Raw genomic sequence first — 22,720 nt, forward strand, 5'->3', positions numbered from 1 at the left:
GTGTGTGTGTGTGTGTGTGTGTGTGTGTGTGTGTGTGTGTGTGTGTGAAGTTAGCATTTTGCTTTGGGGCTCACTTACTGGAAGAGTGTGTGATTTGGCCAGATGAGATTCTGGGTAACCGTTAAGGAGGGCTTCACCCCCACCCCCAACTTTGAAAAATCCAGATGTTGGTGCTTCTCTCTTTGGTAAATAAGTATGTATTGCCTTGGTTAGACAGTTGGATCTATCTGTTGATCGGCACTAATTTATCTGATAGCTAGAAGTCCTGTCTGTTGGTCTTTATTTCTCTGCTTGTATTTTCTCTGAGGTTCAGGGTGCTGACTTTTCCCCTGAATTAGTGAATATGATTAAAAAAAGATTGTTGACCCTTAAACAGCTCTCTTTACTAGTAAAGCAGATCTAAGAGCCTGTGCTAGCAGCCATCCTCGGTATGGTAATGTGTTTGCCATTACATTTTCTTCTATTTTTTTTTCAGTCTTTAGACTTTTTTTTTTTTAATATTTCTTGCTTCCCTTTCTGAATATTTTTTTTACTAGTTCTCATTTCTTTTCCATTTTTTTTCTCTAGCACACTCATATTTCCTTGATAAATATATTTTAAACTTTTTTTTTTTTTGCTTTTTGGAGGGCAATTGGGGTTAAGTAACTTGCCCAAGGTTACACAGCTAGCTTTGTGTGTGTGTGTGTGTGGGTGTTGAGTGTCTGAGGCTGGAACCAAACTCAGGTTCCCCTGACTCCGGCGCCGGCACTTTACTCACTGCGCCACCTAGCTGCCCCCATTTTGAACTTTCTTGCTTCATCTCTTTTATACCTTCTAGTTAAATTTGTGCTCAGGCTTTGCTAATTGATATTTTGAATCATTTTTGTACCTTGAGCATCCCTCTTACCATAAGAACTTCTTATAATGGAACTAGTTGTTGTTTTGAGGTGAATTTTTTTTTTTGAGGGGCGGGGTTTGGTTGTTGTTTGCTCATTCTTCTGGTCTACTTCCTACTTCTGTACTTGGTACTTGTGGTCTCTACATACTTCTTGAGGGAAGATCTGGGCTGGTCCTGTTGCATTTTTGGTGTATTGAGTGTTTTTTTGTTCCAGGTTTTCAGAGACAGGTCACTCCAAGGACCTTCAAGCTTCTAGTGCTTCTAAAGTGGTCTGAACCATGGCAAATTTTGATCACTAATCGCTTTCCCCCTGGTCTGAGCTCTGTAAGTTCCTGACCTGAGTTTAGGTCTGAGCAACAGTAGACTGCTCCTGGACTCTGCCACTGTCTGCCATCTCTTTTGGTTCAAAGTGATTGTAGCACCAGTCAACGGTCACTATAAATATACCTGCAGAGTGCTCGAACACAAAATACAAAAGACTCTCCATATGTAAGACAGAAGCAAAACATTTATTCCGACACCAGAAAACAGAATCCCAAAACCAGTAAGTTGATTCCATCATAGCAGCAAAGAAGTTAATCGACCACAACAGCACATAAAGCCATAGCGTCCTTTAGCCTTCCCACAAACCAACACAAACCTAACTGCCATAACAGGTGGCAAACACCAACTTCTACTCACAAGCCTAACTGTCTCTCTTGGATGTGTCTCCTCCTCCCAACTCTGTCTAGCTGCTCAAACTCCTAGCTTCCTGTGGACTCTGCTCCACCCTTCAGCAAAACACAGGCTCCATGTGATTACATTCAGCCTATTAGGTGGCAGGGTATATCTTCAAATCAGGGAAGGTCTTCAAATTCCCTTAGCCTCATTAAGGGGCTGGGAAGATCTTAAAATTCCCATTACCATTACAGTGATTCAAATGTAGTCTTTATTTTGGTCTGGGATTCCTACCATGGTTATTCCTTTGTAGCTACAGAGTGAGCTAGAAGTTGGAACTGAAACTGTGCTCTACTTTTAGGGGTCTGAGCCAATTAGCTGCTTCTTGTTCCTTTCTTGATACATCACTTAGGACCTGTAATTGATCCTTGTCCCAGAACTCTATCCATAGGCACAATTTCTCTCCTAGTTCTGCCTTGAATTTGTGAGCAAGAACCAGGAAATATGTGACAGAGTTGCCAGTTGGCAACTGTTCTCACAACCTTCAAGAGATCACTCCTGTTATAGGTATGGTTCCTCTTTTTGCCCAGTACACAGTCCCTCTCTGCACTGGAATGCTTCAAGAAGCCCTGAGATTCTAGCAAGATCTCTTACCCAGTGTCTACCAACTTCTTTATCTCCCTATGCTGCCCTGGGCTGGAAAAAAATGAATCACCATGATTATTTTTCTTGGCTTTACCCATTGGGATTTGGTCTGGTATGATTTCTTGATCTGTTTGGAATTTTTTTTCCATTTTTTGTTTGTTTGTTTTTTTTTAGTGGGGAGCTCTCTGTATTTCTTCCTACTACTCTTGTTATCTTGGTACTCTTCAGTTGTCTTTTATGCATAGATGGTATGGCAGGAAAAAAAATTGTTAATTTAAATTAACAGAACATTTTAAATGGTTGCTGTTTGTGATTGTAGCACTAACATTAATGATCATGCAACTTTTCTCAATAGTATAGTTTGCTTTAGAGGCTTTATATACTGCCATATTCAACCTACCTGTACATTACATATTTTTTTTTCTTATTGCTGCCAGAATTCTGTTGCTTAGTTTTGATGACAAAAAAAGATTCCTTTTATCTTTACTTACTCTTCTTTTAGACACAATTTCATTTAATATTTCCTTACCAACCTACTTTTTAAATACTGAACTTTGACTCTGATCTCTATGTATGGAGTTGGAACTAAATAATGTAACCAAGAATTTGTTTTTAAACCCAGTTTTTTTTGGAACATATTCATTTATTGAGGGATATTTAGTGATGAAATAATATGAGAAAGGAACAAGTGTTTAGTATAAATTATTCAAATCAAAAAAGATTTATTCTTAATATCTTTGAAGTAAATGATAAGATTTTCAAATATATAATAATAAATAACTAGCATTTATATGATGCATTAAAATTTGCAAAGCTCTTTATAAATATTATTTCATTGGATCCTCACAGCAACACTGTTAAGTAGGTGTTATATTATCCCCATTTTCAGAAAAGAAAACTAAGGCAGAGAGGGTAGTTGACTTTCCCAAGAACACAGCTGGATTTAAATTCAGGTTTTCCTGACTCCAGGTCCACTGCTCTATCCACTGCCACTATCTAACTTCCTCTGTTTTATAAATAAATGTATATGAATCAGTTGGGTTAATTGGGCTTGGCATTGGGCAACTTGGGATCAAATCCCAGCTGTCACTTACTATGTGACCTTAGGTAAAACACCTAAATTCTCTAGACTGTAGTTTCCTTATTTGTAAAAATGTTGATCTAAGATCTGATTTAGGTAATCCGTAAGGTCTCTTTTAGCCCTGGCTAAAATATAATAATCTGTGATAATCTTTTAAGCTTTCAAAAATTGCCGTAATTATCCATCCATTTAAAATTCTGATATTTTTCTTATTTTCTCTAATTTTTATTTTACATTATATTATTTACATTACATTCAAGAGATTTTATTTTTTCATTACAATTTAATACATTGCCTTAGAGATTTATTCTGATTGCTAAATATCCATTAAAATATTTTAGTTTGTAATAATTGCTGATTTCAACTGAAATCAGCCATTTTGTTTTTTGACCATAAAAAATGTTATCAATTTATTTGTATTTTAGAGGAAATTATAGTCTGAGGTTTTAAGCATGTGGAATACCTAGTTTTAACCTTACTTCTAATTAATTATAGTACACAGGGAATAAATAGTTCTCCCATTGTAAGTTGTCTTAATTAAGTTTTAAAGTGACCTTGGTTTCAGTTTTGTTAAATTGTCCTGCTAGATTAAGTGCCTATAAATAATAGACATTAGTTATTCTGAAAAATCATTAGTCTAGCTCATCTAGCTCCTTTCAGTGTAACAGCCATCTAGAGTGCATTATTTTTAAAAGAAAATAAATGTGGCCCTAGTTTTTATGGTCACATTCTTTTGCTGTTTAAGAATTTAATATTGAAAGTGTGAATATTTAAAATTATTCTATGTCATGAACCAAATTAAAAATAATATAAGTATTGCATGGGTAATATATTCTACTTTTTATGATTATAATAAAACATAGTTCCAGAAAGATTGTAAATTTTAAAAACTTGTTAGCAGAATAATCATTCTTAATGTGTACATTTTTACATATCCACAGATATATATATCACTGTATAAGAAAGGAGAATATGTCAGTGAAGTAGTTTTTGTTTTAAATAGTCTTTTTTGTTTTATAGTTATTACTATAATCTTAAAATGACACTACTCATCATTATAAGATAGTTATTATGCCAAGTTTAAAAAGAGAAATGCATAGGTTTTTGTTCTGCTTAAATTACAGGATCGGGGGTGGGTAGGTGATACAGTGAATAGAGCACCGGCCCTGGAGTCAGGAGGACCTGAGTTCAAATCTGGTCTGAGACACTTAACACATGCACACAAAAACCTAGCCCTGTGAAATTGGGCAAGTCACTTAACCCCAATTGCCCTCCAAAAAGAAAAACAAAAAAAAAAAAACCCCAAAACAAAAATAAAACAAGACACCAAACCACACACACACACAAAATACAGGATTTATAAAGATTGAATTTGAGGAGTACATTTATCTGGAAGTTTTTGTTTTTCTTTTCTTTTAAACTTTTCTACCTGGAATACCTGTAGTCAGTAGCAAAGACTTTAACAGCTGATTTCTTGAATCCTTATATTGGAAATAGACTTAATTCAGAGTTTGGGGTTAAGAGTTTTAGTAATATACAGAACACTTAGTAATTTATGGAGTTATATTTATAGAATTTTGAGTGTTTATCTGTAATGTCATTGAAATTGGGTGGTAATTATATTAGTGTGATGCTGTTACATCTAGGTTTCTAATAAATTTTAATAATAATAGTTAGCATTTATATAGGACTTTAACATTTGCAGAGTACTTTACATATATCTCATTTGATCCTCCCAACAACTCTGGCATATAGGTGTTATTAATGTCTTTATTTTGTAATTGAGATAACTGAGGCTTTGTTTTGGGCCATACAGTATTTGCTTGAGGCAGGTTACAGACTCAGTTCTTCTTGCCTCCCAGATCCAGCCTTTTATCTATCCACAGTGCAACCCAGGGACTGAAAATACCTTGATGGAGAATAATAAATGGTAGAATGGGGGGTATTTAGAATTAAATATAAAATTCTCGTGTGGAGCCTGAATATCTTTTATATCTCATCCTGTAATTCACTTGAAAGTGAATTAGAAGAACTATTTGAAGAATACATCTTGGCTTCATTTTAAAGATAAAATGTTGGTAGCATAGTAGTAGATACTTTCTAAGAAATAGGCATGTATATTGCTGAAATAAATTTTTTTGTACTAGTCTTTAGTCTCCAGTAGTAATTTTGTGTTTTGAAATTTTAACAAGTTATAGCTATGTAGGTAAGTACAATTTCAGGACTACAAGTGATCTTAAGTATTATTTAGTTCAATCCATTTTAGAGATTAGGAAATAGGTTTAGAGAAAGCAAGTGACTTTTCCCAGGTCACACAAATTAAGTGGACTCTTAGTTAAGTAGACTCTTAGTTAAGTGACTTTTGATCAACAACTCTGACTTCTGACATCAAGTGACTTTCAGTTTTTAGATTTAATTTTTAAAAGACTTTTATTTGCCCCTCATAAAATTGAATCTTAGATAATTGTTTGATAGGGAATGGTATATACTCTGATCACATATCTATAGATCTATATATAAGAATCCTCCTGTGCCTGTTATTTTATTCTAGGCTTTGTGGATTTATATTGTAGTTTACTTAACTAGACATAATTTTTAAAGATGATATTTTGAATCATTTTTCATTTACTTAGTTTTCCTGTAATGACCTTTTTTGAGTGATAATGCATTGTTCAGGACAGTTTGACTAGTTGGGAGTCCATTGTTGACTTGTACTTTGTACTTGTTTTCCTCTACCACAGTGGCAAATAAATGCTTTAAGTGAAAATATGTATACCTTCATTTTATGCCTTAATATTATTACAGGGCTATTGAATGTGGATATTGTTGCTATATATTTTAGGGAATTGCTTATAATTTTTACATATGTAAAATCCTGTTATAAGAGAATCTTTAAGATGGAATTTTATTTTACTAGGTCTGATGTGTTTTTATAGTCTACAAACAAGAAGCACAGTGGGATTTTATTGTATACTCTAGGTCTTCCCATCAATTGTTGATGATAAAAGATGTGTTCTCCTATGAAATGTTGCCTTTTAAAGCTGTTTGTCTCCTTCTAACACCTTCATCAAAGATGCTGTAGGTGTGAGTAGATCATTCTCACAAAAATGTTGACAGGAAAGTAGGTACGTGCATAGGTATTTATATTCTCTCAGTTAACCTTTTTTTTTTTTTTAAATAATATCTAAGTATTTTTTTTTTCCTTTTTACACAGCTTTGATATTCTTAATTCCTTCAGATACTTTGAGAATGAGTACTCTCAGAATTGTGTCTCTTGGCACAGACCTCTGTGAATACTTGGTCTTGTCTGATTGCTTTTCCATCTTTCATTTATTTACTGTATTTTGAATAGTTGAGTATTTTTTTTAAACAAAAATTTCTCAGATTGTTACTCTGGAGAATTTGCCAACAATAATGGGGAATTTATAAAATATGTTGTACTTAATTTATTTTGTTAGATATTTGATTAAATGGCTTATCAGTCAATTAATAGGTTTTTATTGAATGCCTCTTATGTTACAGGCACTGTGCTAGGAACTAGGGATACAAAAACATCCCTACTTACAAAGGGATATCAAGTTAACTCATTTTCATTGCCAGTAAACCATTTTCCCTTAATTGACATTACTTTAAGGTATTTTCCTAACTCTCCTGAGAATGAACTTTATTTTTTTTTAAAGTAACAAAAGTATCTAGGTTTCATGAAAAATTAATATAAAATATTAGAAAAATTTTAAATCGTATTTTTATAATACATTGTAGAAATAATATGCTAATTAAAGAAAAATAATATGCTGATTAAAAAATTTCCTGTATATAATACTAAAATTAATTAAAAAAAAATTAGTACTGGAGCAATTTAAAGTGGTTCAGTATATGATAGGTACAGTTAGCCATTTTTTGTTTATAATGTAAGCTCTTTGAGGACAGGGACTTTCTTGCTTTTTGTATTTCTGTTTTGAGTGTTTAATAGTAATTCCTTAGTAAACAAAAAAATTTCCTTTTTTCATTTGCACTACTAAAAATGGTCCCAAATGGTTGAAACCAAATATTTTATAATCTAAGAACAAGTATTTTGTATTTCTGTCTGAACCTGTATGTGAAAATCTTGGAATTTCAAGATGCTTTAAAATTATGAAGACTGCACTCAAGAGGCATTGTAAAGTTATTTAATTTCCCCTTCCCAATTCAGTTGCAACTCTCCCCTGATTATTATCCCATAATACATTATTCCTCAAGGAATTACTCCAGCAAAATTATGGCCTTAGACTTCTCTTTCTCTATGTTTGTTATTTTACCTGTGGGACCTTGTTATTCTACCTGTGAGGAAGTCACTTAACTTCTCTGATACTCAGTCTCTTACCTATGAAATATAGTGCTTGATCTGTTTGGCCTCTGTGGTCTCTTCCAGTTCTAGATCTGTACTCTTATGATCTTTTTATCTTTAAATTGTGTTTCTGACTTTGTGAAGAAATAAAAATTAATTAACTACCTTGATCACCTCTTCTTCATACTTGTAATAAACTTTAACATTTTATTTGCTGGGTGTGGTAGGAAATTGGTTTTATTAGACATATTTTGGTATAAATATCTCAATAAAGATTAATTGACATTTCAAAACAAAAATAACTATTATTCTGTCTTCTAATTTTCTTTTTTAGAAATTTTAGATATTTCCTCATTATGCTTCAATTTATGTGTTGTCAAATTATAAAACTTTGTGACTTTTGTGCTTTTAATTTTAATAAACATATAAACTGAAACCTAGGGGAAAATAAGTAGTGTGCTGTATAAACTGATTTATTTTTTATGAAGCAAGGATAGAAAAGGATGCCTTAAATTTTCTAAAATAGAAGTGTTCCTGAATCAACATAGTGACTTTGTGAGTGCCAAACAGAAAAAAAAAGGGTGGCCTTTTATTCAGCTAGATTAGTTTTCTTCCTGTTGTGCATTTTCCCATTATTTTATTTTTAAATTATTTACACAAAATCAAAATATTGAAGTTGCGAGGGAATTTTAAATATCACACAAAAGAGAGAATTATTACATCTTACTAGACAAGAAACTACTTGTTCCTGATACAGGAGTAACTTTAAAATCAATCATCAATTTAATCCATTTATTTGTTATTGGAAATGTAAAACTCAATACCCAAATGTAAGAAAGACTAAAAATGAGAAGATGTGCATAAAAATAAACAGCTTCAACATGACTTATTTCAGCAAGTTATTGATACTTTCTTCCCCAAAATAAATGGCTAAAAGGACAGATATCTCTGTAGACTATTATTACTACATCTCCTAAGGATGTTGCCCATATTGTTTGTATTTCTTTCTGAATTTATATGCTTGTTGCTGTTTGATTTCAGGCAAACAAATTGGGACTTACTTCCTTCATAAATTTTTTCTAGAGATTGTTTCCAAGCACATTTGATAAGTCTAGTGGCAGCCTTTATTATTGATTTGCAGGGGAAAATTAATTTGTTCATGGTGACTGTAGCAAATATCACAGTTTTAAAAAATTTCTCTGTTAGGGTATAGTTGGACTATTGGATTTGTTTCAAATAACTTGAAACTTTTTTCCAAGGTGGCATTCTAAATGTGCCCATCTCCTTTTTCAGATCATTTGTGACATTGGCATATTTGGCATGTTTTTGATTATTACATAGTACTTCTGGAGTTTGTGGTAAATATAGATTTCCAGTGTCTCCTGGGTCTTTCCTTGTTCAGCTTTATGGAACACTTTAGTTTATACTTAAATTTTTTTTTAAATCTGGGTTTTGGCATGAAATTATTTCTTTTTATTGTTCTGTACTGACATGAAGTCTGTTCTTTAACTCTGAGCTAAGTATATCATTTGCAAAGATTTCATAAGCATATTTTCAGTTCTGTAAGTAGGAAATTTCTTTAAAAGCAGTATATGGTTAGAGCAGTGTTATGTTACTTTAAGATGGAAGACATATGATGAAGCTCTTATTTTTCTGTGAAAGGATAAAGTTTTACATGGGATTGTTCGGTTTTTAGTTGATCAGGTCAAACAAGAAGAGTGAAGATAAATGGGAGGAAAGGGCAGTCGAAGTAAATCAAGACTTTGAGCAGAATACCATATTACAGTTATATCACATAATAAGTATTTTATTCTGGCAAGTGGTCCTTGTATTTCTTTAGTACATTGTTTATATTGTAGAAACAGTTTGTTTTGAATCAAATGCAGTGCCTCACATATAATAGACACTACCAAAGCCTGCTTTATCGGGCAAGCACAGATATGGAAGAGCACCAAATGAAGGTGAATTATGATTATGATTTACCGTGCTTTAAAGCACAGTAGAATATTGAAAGGCTTATAGAGTGTTAAGTTTGGGTTGTCCTTGAAATAATGTGTTCATATCTTCTAAGGTGTGACTTTTATTGGCACGAAGAACATATTGCTAAATTTCTACTGATTTAAAAACTACTGATTTTTGTTTTGAAAATAAATTCCATTTGTAGTTCCTTAAAATTATGATCCATTTAAGTGGAATTTTAGTAGTGATAAGAAAATGGTGCTACTGGATATTTCATTTAACTGATCTTTCTTAGATCAAATGGAATTCATAATGAATGATGCATTTTTAAGTGCTTATTGTGTATGAAGCATCTGTGTTATGCACTGAGGATACAAGTGGAAAAGTAAGACAGCCCTCACATTGTAATGAGTGAAATAACACATGGAAGATTTCAGTTGCATGTTGGATAGAAAAGTGTTAATGCTTCTTCTATCATGTGATTTCCACTGATAAAATCTTACCAATTTCTGATGTTAATAGTGCCAAGGACTGACATGGCTAGAGTTACACTTTAGAAAAAACACTTTGGTGGCTGTGTTAAGGATGGATTGGAATGGATTGAAATAATCTAAAAATAGAGAATGAAGATCTGAATTTTGTAGAGAATTGTCTGCATGAGTGGAGATAAGGAGAGGTATCTGAGAGATTCTGTGGACTCAGAAATGACAAAATTTGTCAACTGATGGATGTGGGGTGAGGAAGGAAGGCATTGAGGATGACAAGGTTCTGAACCTGGGTCACTATAAGGATGGTGCTGCCCTTGGCAATAAAAGATGATTTTGGAAGCAAGGTAGGTTTGGGGCAAAAAATGAGTACATATAATATAAACTTTAATAAAATTTTGTTGAATGAATCAATGAAGGAAAGCTATATGCTTATGGCAGTCAAACAGCCCAGATTTTCAGAATACTGTTTCATATATTCTGCCCTATTTTCCCCACAGATTATCAAAATATCCCAGAAATTTCAATATTTTGACAAAAAACCCTCTGGTTGGAGGACTGACGGGAAGAACAATAAACTCCTTTTGGAAGCCTTCTTGTATGGAGAGCCCAGAATTTTCTGTCAGCTGCTCCATTTGATTTTGACTCCACAAACATCATGCCCCTAGGGTACTGGGTATCCTCTTACTCCTGACTTCCCTCCCCCTACCCCTTTCAGAGGGTTAAATTATTTGGCCAAGGTGACATAGTCTGTAACTGTCAGAATGTGAACACTAGTTTCTTTTCACTTTATCCCTTTCTGTAGTTGTTAGGTTCCTGAAAAGCTATGTATAAGCTAGATTCTTTTTGTAAATTAAAGGCTGTGCATGAATTTAAATGTGAATGGGAAATTTGAGTTTTTTATAAAATGAAAAATAATTAACCAAATAAATTTTTATATATTAGTTTTTCATAAAGCAGGTCACTCTTGAATAATTTGATAATTTTAATCATATAATTTTTTATTTTTCATCTGACAAATGACAGAATTTCAGAGCATATATGAACTAGTCAAACCTAGCATCTATTGAGACATATGATATTGTTTTCTTGAAATTTTGATGGAGTCATAGCAGTCTTCATGTGTATGTATGTTTCCTTCTTAGCTATTTGAATTGCTAGGACCTGAAGGATTTGAACTTATAGAGAAGCTCCTCCAAAACAGAGTTATAATTGTGGATAGATTTCTCCCTTCAAATGACCATAAGTTGCAAGTTCTTCAAGGTAAGTTCATTTCACTGTTCATTCAGATGTAAATGAAATATTTAATGTTAATAGAAACTTTCTAATAGAATAAAACTTTACATAAAGGAGTAATTTATCACTTAATTCATGTCTGTTATCTTTGGTCATATTACATTGTGTTCATGGTATAAATATGGGGGCATGGGGAAAGTGTTGTGTGTGTGTGTGTGAGAGAGAGAGATTGGATGAAAAGGGAAATAAGAAAGGCAGCCATTCTCCACATTCTAGTATTCTGCTTAATTTTTCTCCTATAGCTTATTTGATGCTGGAATTTAGATAACCTCATCCTTCATAATAAAACCTTATTAATTTAATATTACCCTAAAGTAAATTTAATCCTGCTAAGACAGGTTGTTGAGTCTCACTTCTTGGAATGAAGAATATAATAATTTAAGGAATTTCATGCTTATTTTGTTTTTAAAAACCTTTCTTTTCCATCTTCTTTAGGATTAAAGTTAACTATTGTATATAATTAAACAAAATAGACAGCAAAGTATAATTTGTTCTAGATAGTATAGTTCAGAACTGAAAGGGACATAAGGGGGGGCCCAAAGAGCTGAAAACCCCTCATTTTATAGAAAAGGAAATTAATACCCAGAGATGTTAAGTGACTTGCTTATACAGGTAACATATATAACAATATTATTATAATAATTAATATAGTTTACGTTTTTGTAGCACTTAAAGGTTTGCAGAGTACTCTTTGCCTTTGTGTATACACACATATGCAAGCACACACACGCACACACACACAATTTGATCCCTTCACTAGCCCTGTGAGGTAGGTTCTATTATTATCCCCATTCTACAAATGAGGAAACAGAGGCCCAGATTAGTTAAGTCACTTACTGAGGGATCCACAAGTTAGTGTAGAGCAAACACTTGAACCCATAGCCATTGATTTCCAAATACAACTCTCTTTCTAATATAGTGCCTCTTAACTTGTGTGTAGTTATTTATACTTGCTTCTTGTACATTGAGCACTCATGATCAGATGTGATTTTCCCTATTATTGTTTACTGTTTATTTCATTTATTCATAGTATTTTTTCAACAATGATTCTGTAAAATTTAAGTGGAGAGGGAAGGGTTAAATTTAATAGATCCAACAAAATTATTATGTAATTATCAACACTAAAGAAGTTGTATTTATGTGTTGCACATATTTTGAGTGGAATTTAATGTAAAATTATTGAGTACACATTTTAGAATCCTGATCTCTGAAAGTGAGACTCCCGAATATATTTGATTCTGACAGGCTAAAAATCAAAATTCATTTTATAAGCTCCTTTTTATGTATAGGCCATCAATGTATGATGACCATTAAATAAGCTTCCATTACGTGAATGTGGAAAAACTCTCCTTGAAAGCAAGCAGTTAGATTTGTATTCCTAATGCTGAATTTAAGTGATATATTTCTTCATGTTTTATTCTACTTTTCTTTTGGGTGGGAAGATAAAGAAATTGCTTTCATAAATAATAAGTAACTACATGTGTCAGACACATTTAAAAAATGCCTTTCATGCTTTTATAAATTTGCTTTGTAGACAATTGTAAAAAATTTTCAGGAGAAAATGCTAAACCTAATTATGGTTGTCAAGTCACTATTCAGTCTGAACAAGAAAAGCAGTTAATGAAACAGTATCGTCGGGAAGAAAAACGAAATGCAAGAAGAGAAAAAAGAGCAGGAGAAGATGGAGAAGTTTTAGGAGAAGGACTAATGTGCTTTGATCCGAAGGAGTTGAGAATGCAAAGGTAATAAATTCCAGAAGGTGATGAATGTGTATGCTAATATGTGTTTTTTATTTTAGTTACCTTTAATATTTTAAATATTTCTGATTCCACTTTTTTTTTGCCAGATATGGGATTTTTCTTTTTTCACAAAAACTTAATTTCTTTCTTTCTTTTTTTTTTTTTAAAGCAATTGGGGTTAAGTAACTTGCTCAAGGTTACACGGCCAGTTATTTTGTGTGGGTGCTAAAGTATCTGAGGCCGTAACCGATCCTGGGTCTCCCGACTCCGGGGCCGGCTCTCTTAATCACTGTGCCACTTGGCTGCCCCAAAAACTTAATTTTCTGGGATAAGAAGAATGCAGTGGTCTGCTTAATTACAGTTTTGGTTATATCCATACAATCTAGAGATCGTGGTTTTAGAAGCAAACTACTGTTAACTTGAGATTTATGAAGCCTGGAATAAATGTATTAATAGTTTTATTTTCTTCCCTAGATTAATGAATACTGTTTCCCATGTTGTCATATAATGGTAGAGAATATATGTAATCCATTGGTACCTAGAAATTGTAGCATATTTTAATTTTTTATTTTTAAGATATAAAGACTCAAAAAAACATGTTCACATTTTCATATGTGAGGAAAACAATACTATAAATAAGGACATCATTTTTATGTATTAGATTGTTGATATCTAAAAATAGCATCTAAAATGTATTGTCATATTTGGTTGTTCATAAATTTTAGCCTGCTACATAGTTTAATTTCTTTTCTTTTGGAATGCAGAGATATCTGAAGTAATTATGTTAGTTGTCTCAGTCATTTTGTTGCAGTGTATATAATTACCACCCTGGCCTCATTTTTTTTTCTTTATATAGAGAGCAAGCACTTCTGAATGCTCGAAGTGTGCCAGTTCTGAACAGACAGAGAGATGTAGATATTGAAAAAATTCATTATCCACATGTTTATGATTCCCAAGCTGAAGCCATGAAAACATCAGCATTCATTGGGGGTGCAAAGGTATGTATTTGGTATATGACTTTTTTTGAGTAATGCATCTCTTCCTAATAAAGAACATACTGATTTTCCCTCTATTTCCCTTACCTGTGCCCACCCCAGTGACTTTTGCTCATTGATCAAATTATAATCATATTTATTTTCCAAGTTTGTGTTTAAATTTTGATAGTCAACAACAATTTCCCATTCTTCTATGTCTTGTTATATTGTTAGAAAGCCTACTGGGTAAGTGTCCCACTCCTTAGATATACTTAGTACTTTTGGTCTCAGGAATTCTGTCTACTAATATATGTCTTAAAAGTGTTGTGTGATACAATACCATAAATACACTGTGACTTATTTTGAACAAGTTTCACTCCTGATAAATGGTGGGTCTTTTGTATTTCCCTTCTTCCCTCGTTTTCCTCATCAACTTTGCTACTAATTGATTCACCAACACCCCTGAATTGAGTAGAGTTAATCTTTAATATTTCCCCACCTTCTTTAGTTCAGTGTATTGTAGATGCCTGTGATTTAAATAGTCTTCTTTTTTAATTTAAATTTTCTTTGTAGTTTTTAGCTGAATACATTATTTGACATTATTGTGTCATAAATAAGACTGGAATATAAACCATAGCAGTTCTAAGATGTTTTAATTTTAACCATTTGATTTTAATTTTTTTTAAAAATATTAATAGATGCTTTTACCAGAAGGGATTCAAAGGGAAAACAATAAGATGTATGAAGAAGTAAAAATTCCCCACAGTGAACCAATGCCAATAGGCTTTGAGGAAAAACCAGTTTTTATTAAAGACTTAGATGAGGTAAGAGAAACATTTTTATAGGATAATTTGTATCCACTAGAACCTGTTATTAATAAATTGATATGTGTTGTAAATGATTTAAAGCATTTTCCTAAACCTCTAGCATAGGTGCATATGTATGCATTTTATGTATCAATAAGAATGAGTGAGCTGTCTTTAGACTATGGGACTTATTAGCACTATTGGACTTTATGCTGATTAGACCACATGTAGAACACCATCTTTGATTATGAACTTCTGATTTTAGGAATGTTACTGGAGGAGTGAGGTAATTGAAAACCATGTTACATTAGGAATTAAAGAACAAGGGATGAAAACTCAAAACTAGTGAGCTTTATTTGATCCCTGGGAAAGGATCATCAAAAGTTTGGTTGGTGAACATCTGGAAAAGAAGAGAGCCAATATGACTTCATCAAGAATAGATCATATCAGGGGCGGCCAGGTGGCTCAGTGAGTGAGAGCACCGGCCCCAGTGTTGGGATGACCTGGGGATCGAATCTGGGCTCAGATACTTAGCACCACACCCAGAAATAACTGGCCGTGTAACCTTGAGCAAGTTACTTAACCCCAATTGCTTTTCAAAAAACAAAAAAAATAGATTATATCATATTTATATCAGAATTACCAAACTAGTAGGTGAGGGGAATACTGTAGGTACAGTTAACTTAGATTTTTGCAAAGCTTTTGATAAAAGTAGTTTCTTGTGGAGGAGATGATGAGGTATGGGTTAGCCAATTATAAGTAAGATATATTCAGCACTGGTTTGGAGGCCAGACCCAAAGAATAGTTGGTGATGATTGAATGTTAGTTTGGCAGTAGGTCTGTAGTTGAATATTCCAGTGATATGTGTTTGACCTCATGCTTCTTAATATTTCTGTCAGTGTCTTGCTCAAAGCTATATATGGTATGCTCATTAAGTTTGTAAATGTCACGAAGCTAGGAAAAAGAGCTACACAGTAGATAACCAAGTCATGATCTGAAAGGATTTTGACAGACTAGAATTGGACTGAATCTGGTGAAATATAATATAGATAAATGTTTGGTGCCCCAAAAATTAACTTATAAAGTATAAGATAGAGGAAGCATTAGCTTTTCTGAAAGGAACTGGGGGTTTTCATATACTGAAGGTTCAATCAGCAGTGAATTTCTAATGTTTAACTTGGAATCATGGCACCTGAGCTTAAATCCCAGCCCTGCCATTTATTGGTGTGACAGTTGGATCTCAGTTTCCTTAAATGAGAAGTTTGATCTAAATGGCCTCTAAGCTTTCTTCCAGTTGTACATCTGTGATCTTGGGATAAATGATATGGGGGTAGAGGGACAATTGTTTTAAAGTATGTATATATTAATTTGTCGTAAACATTTTATTTAGAGAAACAATGACAAAGAACAGTTAATTCCCAAAGCTTTAAATTTATAATAAAACACGTCATAAATTTTTGTAATATATATTTGAGTCTTACATTTTTAATGAACTTAATTTCATTCCTCAAGAAGTAATATCATCAGGCTGACTTTCTATTGGATGGTTACAGTAAGCATATTCTTAAGAAAATCCTCCAAAGTACTCTGCAGGTTAACTCCCTTCAACTTGCAGGATATTGCTCTTTACTTTGTTTTGCAAACATTCTTGTTGATTGTCCTTTAATGGGAAAAGCTTTACCTCACTGTGATAAACAGTTGCATTTCAAATCATGGCAGTAAAAATAGATCAAAACAGCTACTTTCTAGTCTGTCAGTTCTCATAAGAATGCCATTTTCTGTTATGTGACTGGCATTTGTATTAACAATTAATCTTGGCTCCAGTGTACTACTACCTTCTAAATTACTTCCACTGATTTTTCTTTAAATCCTTGTAAGGAGTAAAGTATTTGTCATTCTCTTACCTACACAAAATATCTAAATAAATAAATTATGCAGATTTGTTTAATTTTTAATATATAAACTAGCCTAGACTTTAAAAAGTCAGTGGCAAAAATTATAATCCAAATTAGTCTGACCACATACATTAAAAACTTCATTTTATAAACTATTTCATCAATCAAGAACTTAACTAGTAATTCTATATGAAGTACAGTTCTTAGATATTTAAGAACCTGTGTAATTGTTGTTAAAGGTATCTGATAATATTTCACTAAGTTTTTGTGTGATAGAACATACCTCGAGTGTTAGTTAAATAATTAGAATATAATTGACTTTTTAAAAAAAATTGGCTAAAATGTCGATGCCCTTTTATTAGGAATAAAACAGATTCCTGTAGGAGAGGGGGCTGTCATTTGGTATTGGGAGCTCCAGGCAAAAAAACTCTTATTATTGTAGGTGAGCACCTTCTTTGTAACTATTGTCTTAGAGAGGAGCTAATTCTCTATCCTCTATGCCCTGTAAATAGCAATAACTTTTTTGTACTAGCAGAGAACTTAAAATAGAAGCCCATTGACTCGAGAATGGTTAAACATGATATGGTATATGAGTATAATGGAATATTGCTGTGCTATAAGAAATGATAAATGTGATGAATACAGAGAAATATGGGAAGACTTATACAAACTGACAGGTTGAAGTAGGAAGAAACACACAGTATAAAACGGAAATGGAAAGAACAGCAACAATAAAGCAATTGAAAATAGATGCTGTAAAATTAGACTGACCAAATTTGTCCCCAAAGAACAGATAAGAGAATGATCTCTCTCCTCTTTGCAGGGAGTGGGAAGCTAGTGGAGCGGGTATTGAGGAGGGTTATGGAAGGATGGGTGAGACTATCAATATGGGACACTATATATAGTGTTGGATTTGCTTAATGTATTGTTTAATTTCATTGAATTGTTTTTCCCCCTTTTAAATTTATTATGTGATATTCTGCTCTGAGAAGGGCAGAAGAGAAGGGTGTATTGATCAATGTTAATGATGTAAAAACAAAACAAAATAACAAAATAAAAAGACAAATGTATACTTTTAAAATCATCCAACTTACATTAAAAGATATTCAAGTCTTATGGCGAAATGTGCTAAGTGTTTTGTTTTTTTCCTAGTATAATTGTCCTATCTTTGACACATGCTGTGTGACCCTGGATGAGTCATTTACTCTCTTTAGGCAATTCTCTAAGACTATAAATTGTTGCAAAATATGGTATGATGTTAGAGAGAGTTCCTCATCTGGGAGATCATCTTAAGTAAATTACCGATCTTATCTGTTTCCTTATCTGTGAATTGGTGTATGATAGATGTAGATGTACTTATCCATATGTTCTATGTTAGTTAATAGATAAATTCACATGTAGAAATGAAAAATTCTCATTTGAGACTAGTTAACAATTGTTTATAATATGAACCATAAAGTTTCTATATAGAGAGTGTTCAGTAGAAATAGGTTAAACTGAGTGAATCTCATTTGAGAGAAAATCCTATATGTACTTCTTTTTATTAATAGTAATTATTTGTCTGTATGAGCCAAACCCCATCAGAATTGAAGCACTTAAATTCTAATGGGAACACTTGCAAACAGCTAACCATGAAAGGGCACCAGCTGCAGAAAAACACCTGCTAAGTTACAGTGGGAATTCTGACATCTGCCAGTAGTTAGAAATAATCTAATAAAATGCCACTCTTTAAAGACTGCCAACAAGTCCCCCAACCCCACATTGATCAGATAGGTATCCTATCATTAGTACAAAAAAGCTTGTGACAAAGGATATTTGAACTAACTCAGAGCCATAATTTGACAAATTCTGATGATTAAAAGCTTGAATACTTGTAGTTGTTCTTGTTTTCTTCCATCCTTTAATTTTCCTGTACCTATAAAAATAGTATTTATATTTTCACAAGATAAAGTAGGATCTGATATGTTAGTTTTCCAGACTTATGCTCCACACACACACACACACACACACACACACACACACACACTCTTTTAACAGAAAATAACAGTTTTGGAAACAGTATAAAACCAATGATTTCATAAATTGTTGTTGTATACCTAAGTATCAAGTAACTCTGACTTGCATTTTTTATTATTTGCTTATTCAGTAAACATTTTTTAAATGAGTGTGTGCAAATCACTGTTAGGCACTAGGGATAGAGAAAAGCTAAAATCAAAGCAGTACTGTCTTTCAAGAGCTTGACTTTTACTGGGGACACAACATGTTAGTAAATGTGATAAAAGGAAAAAAGCTGTCCTGACTACTGAGATGAGGAAAAAGCTTTATGGTAGAGGTGGTTTCTCAACCGAATTTTGAGGGAAGTTGAGAATTCTGAGAGATGGAGAGAATTCTAGGCTTGGGAGTAGAGACTTTACATTGAGGAAAGAAATGGAATGCTGAGTTTCAGAAACTTTGAGTTTGGAATGTAATGTATATGAAAAGGTGTGTGTTCTAGAATTTCAATGAACAGAGACAAGTTGTTGATTTGTATATGTTCATTTGCTTTTGTATGTTGCATACCTAATGTATTCAACTGATCAACATTTTCTTTCCTTTTAAAACCTCTCTTAATAATTCATCCTTTGAAGTTTGAGTTGTTTTGCTTAGGACTAATCCATTGCTGAATCTACCCTTTGTCTTATTCTCCCTTCTCATTGTTTCCTCCTATTTCCTTGTTTAACTGAATGTATTTCTATACCAAACTTTGTGTGTATTCAGTCCTCCTTTATCTGGTTCATATGAAAGTAGGTTGACATCTCACCCTCTCCTGTTCTACTTGTACATCCCCATTACAAGATACTATGTTCCTGTACCTTTCCTCCCCATGTATCTTAGTGTTTGTCTTTTCCCCCTCCATTTTCTTTATTCCTATTAAGATCATCATTAAAATGTTAATAAGATCAATCCAAGACACTTGTTCTTACTTCACTTCCTCTTTGGACTCTGATGATATTAGGATTCTGAAGGGATGCTTTTATTATCTTTCCCTATTATAATGTAAAAAATACCAAAAAAGGTATGGTCCCTTCTCACTACTCACTTTTAATATTTCTTTTGAGTTCTAAGTTTGTAATTCAGAGTTTCTACTTAGTTTTGATTTTATCATCAGGAATAAGTAGAAATCTTGATTCATTAAAGGTCCATTTTTTTTTCCTTATAGAAGTATACTCAGTTTTGCTGAATAAATTATTCTATATAAAATTATTATAAATAAGTAAGTCTATATTTTTTGCCTTTTGGATTATCACTGTCCAAATTCTCTGCTCCTTTATGGTTGTGACTGCTAAATCATGTGTAATTGTAACTGTTGACTCCTTAGTACTTGGATTTTTTCTGGCTTCTGGCAGTAATTTTTCCTTGACCTAGAATCTCCAGATTTTGACCTTGGTGTTTTGGGAAGTTTTTCTTTTGGGATTTTTTTCAGGAGGTATCTGGTAGACTCTTTGTCTTTTCTCTTTACCCTCTGATTCTAAGGTCTGTGGGCTGTTTTCATTCATGATTTCACAAAATATAATGTTGAGGCTCTCTCTCTCTCTCTCTCTCTCTTTGTTTTGGTTATGTCTTTCTAGTGATCCTGTGATGCTTAAATTATCTCTTCTTGGCAGGTTTATTGGGGCATTTGTTTTCGCTACATAAATTTTTCTTTTTTAAATATTAAATTATTTCTTATTGTTTTATGAAGTCCTTTAATTTTCAGGGATTCTCTTACTGGAGTAGTATTTTGAAACTCTTGTATTAAACCATTAATTTTCTTCTAAATCATTCTTCCAGAGTTTCCATTTTTTTTCAGTTCTTTCCTGTGTGAAATGGGGATAAAAATACTTGTTAACGCTTATAGGTTAATGTATTTTAAGTGCCTTGCCAGCCTAAAAAGTATTAGATAAATGCCAGCTACTTTTATTATTGTTATTACTGAGCACGTACAATATACTTGCCACTTAATAGCAGTTCTGAATTGTCACTTCAAAAGTCACTTTTAGTTAACTGATTTAACAAAATAAGTATGTTTGCAAAGTGATTTTTAGCAAGTGGGTTATGTTTAATTTTTTTTTCCTAACTAGTTAAATATTATATTGGTATGGGTAGCATTTAATAATTATAGCTAAAGAATATCAAAGTTAATTATTTTAAGTTAATAAAATTAGATTAGAATTGTTAAGATGTCATGTTCTTTCTATAAGATTAAAAAGTTTACTATAGTTTGTTGTAAGAAATTCATCTGTAGAAGTAGACAGGTTGGAACCAATCAATTTCATATCATTCAGTGAACATTTATTAATATATTTTATGTACCAGGGGTTGTGCTGAGTGTTGGATCTAAAAAGTGAGAAATGGAGTCTCTCTCTTTTCATTCTGTTTGGGAAGACAACATTTATATATAAGCATATATATAAATATATAGATATTAAAACCAATATAATTTTGGAGTGAAGGCATTAGCTGCTGAGATCAAGAAAGTCTTTATTTAGAAAGTAGTGTGTATATTTAGCTTTGATGGTAATTAGATATTGAATTTGTTTTGTCATCTTTATTCTTCTTAACTAGAAAAACAACAAGCATGATAATTTCCAAAAAAAGAATTACAGGGAAAAAAAGATTATACATGAAGCAGTAAATATCCCTGTTATTGCAGCTCTGGAATTTTTGAATATTTATAACAAATTTAGTATGGGAGTTTTAAGCAACAGTTTTATTCGTTTTTACTTTGGAACTTCTGTTTTCTTTTCTTCATTCAGAAAAAAAAAATTGTACAGTGGCCCTCTCTTTTTCTAGCATCACTATTGCTCCCTCCCTGCTCCTTGACATTTTCCCCTTATTAATAACTAAAATAATGAAAAAAAACTTTGTAAATAATAAGTATACTCAAACAAATTGAGTTATACATGGTGTCCATGTCCAAAAATTTATGTCTTTATGCACATTCTGCTCTTCTATGTATGTCATCTCTCTGTTAGGAAGACAGCGACCTAGGCTTCATCACAGGTGTTTTGGAGACATAGTTGGTCATTGGGTATTGATCAGTGTTATGAAGTTTTTGAAATTGTTCTCCTTTACAGTGTTGCTGTTGTTTTCTTTGTTCTACTCAACTTTATATCAGTTCATAGATTATTGTAGATTCTCTGAAATTTTCTCTTTTGTCACTTCTTATGGTACAACATTACATTACATTCATATGCCACAGTATTTTTCTCATTTCCTAATTGTCGAAGGAAACCTAAGTCATTCCTTAGATTTTAGCTCTTTTATTATTTTTTCCCTTCTCTCCTCTTCTTAGTTAGTAATATGTTTTGTTTGTAATTTTGTGTTTTCTTTGAGTTTTTCTGCTGCATTTCTACTGCTTCCATGATTGGGCAGGTTCTTTCCACTTTATAGTTGCCTAGTGTTCTCCTCTCTATAATCAAGCTAAGCACTAAACATAAATCAGTAGATCCTTTTTGACTGGCCTCAGATTCAGGATAAACCTGGGATGCAGTCATTTCTGATAGATACTGTATGATATGGCACAAGTCATCGAAACTCTTAGGGCTCCAAGAATTTCTTTAAGATTATAAATTATAAAGAACTTGCTAATCTTCCTGGGTAGGAATGGGGGAGATTAGAACAAAAGAAATAGTATAATTTTAGTACTGTATAAGTCTACATAATTTTGTCTGCTGCACATTTGAAAAGAAATAGATAATCTGGAAATGATCTAAGAGGGTGGAAATTGGAATGACTAAGGAAGAAAGATAATTTAGTTTTTATGTGAGAATAGACTAAAAAAAAGACTGCTCAAGAAGGATGAAGGCTGAGAGGAGATTTGTCTAGATCGTCATGAAGAGCGTGTCTTGATTAAACTTTGATTGGCTTACTGAATCCTAGAATACTAAACTTGGAGTATATCTTTAAGACGGAAAGGGAATAATTTTAGGAAAATTGAAGAGGGGAGTTATTCAAGCT

The 22,720-nt window shown here is 32.7% G+C and overlaps 1 protein-coding gene across 3 annotated transcripts in view; it reads left to right on the top strand.

The window, feature by feature from the left end:
• The window catches only part of ASCC3 (activating signal cointegrator 1 complex subunit 3), a 373,754-nt gene that overhangs the window by 49,274 nt on the left and 301,760 nt on the right, over positions 1-22,720 (top strand). For all 3 annotated transcript variants that reach the window (XM_069077160.1, XM_069077161.1, XM_069077162.1), the window contains exons 5-8: positions 11,177-11,294; positions 12,862-13,069; positions 13,923-14,064; positions 14,739-14,864. In XM_069077160.1, coding sequence (XP_068933261.1) covers positions 11,177-11,294; positions 12,862-13,069; positions 13,923-14,064; positions 14,739-14,864 — 594 coding nt within the window. The remainder of the gene's footprint in view (positions 1-11,176; positions 11,295-12,861; positions 13,070-13,922; positions 14,065-14,738; positions 14,865-22,720) is intronic.

The sequence above is a fragment of the Petaurus breviceps genome, unplaced genomic scaffold (genome assembly GCF_028583685.1).
Source record: "Petaurus breviceps papuanus isolate PSGF00001 unplaced genomic scaffold, PetGlider_PUasm1.0 90977, whole genome shotgun sequence".
Lineage (NCBI taxonomy): Eukaryota > Metazoa > Chordata > Mammalia > Diprotodontia > Petauridae > Petaurus > Petaurus breviceps.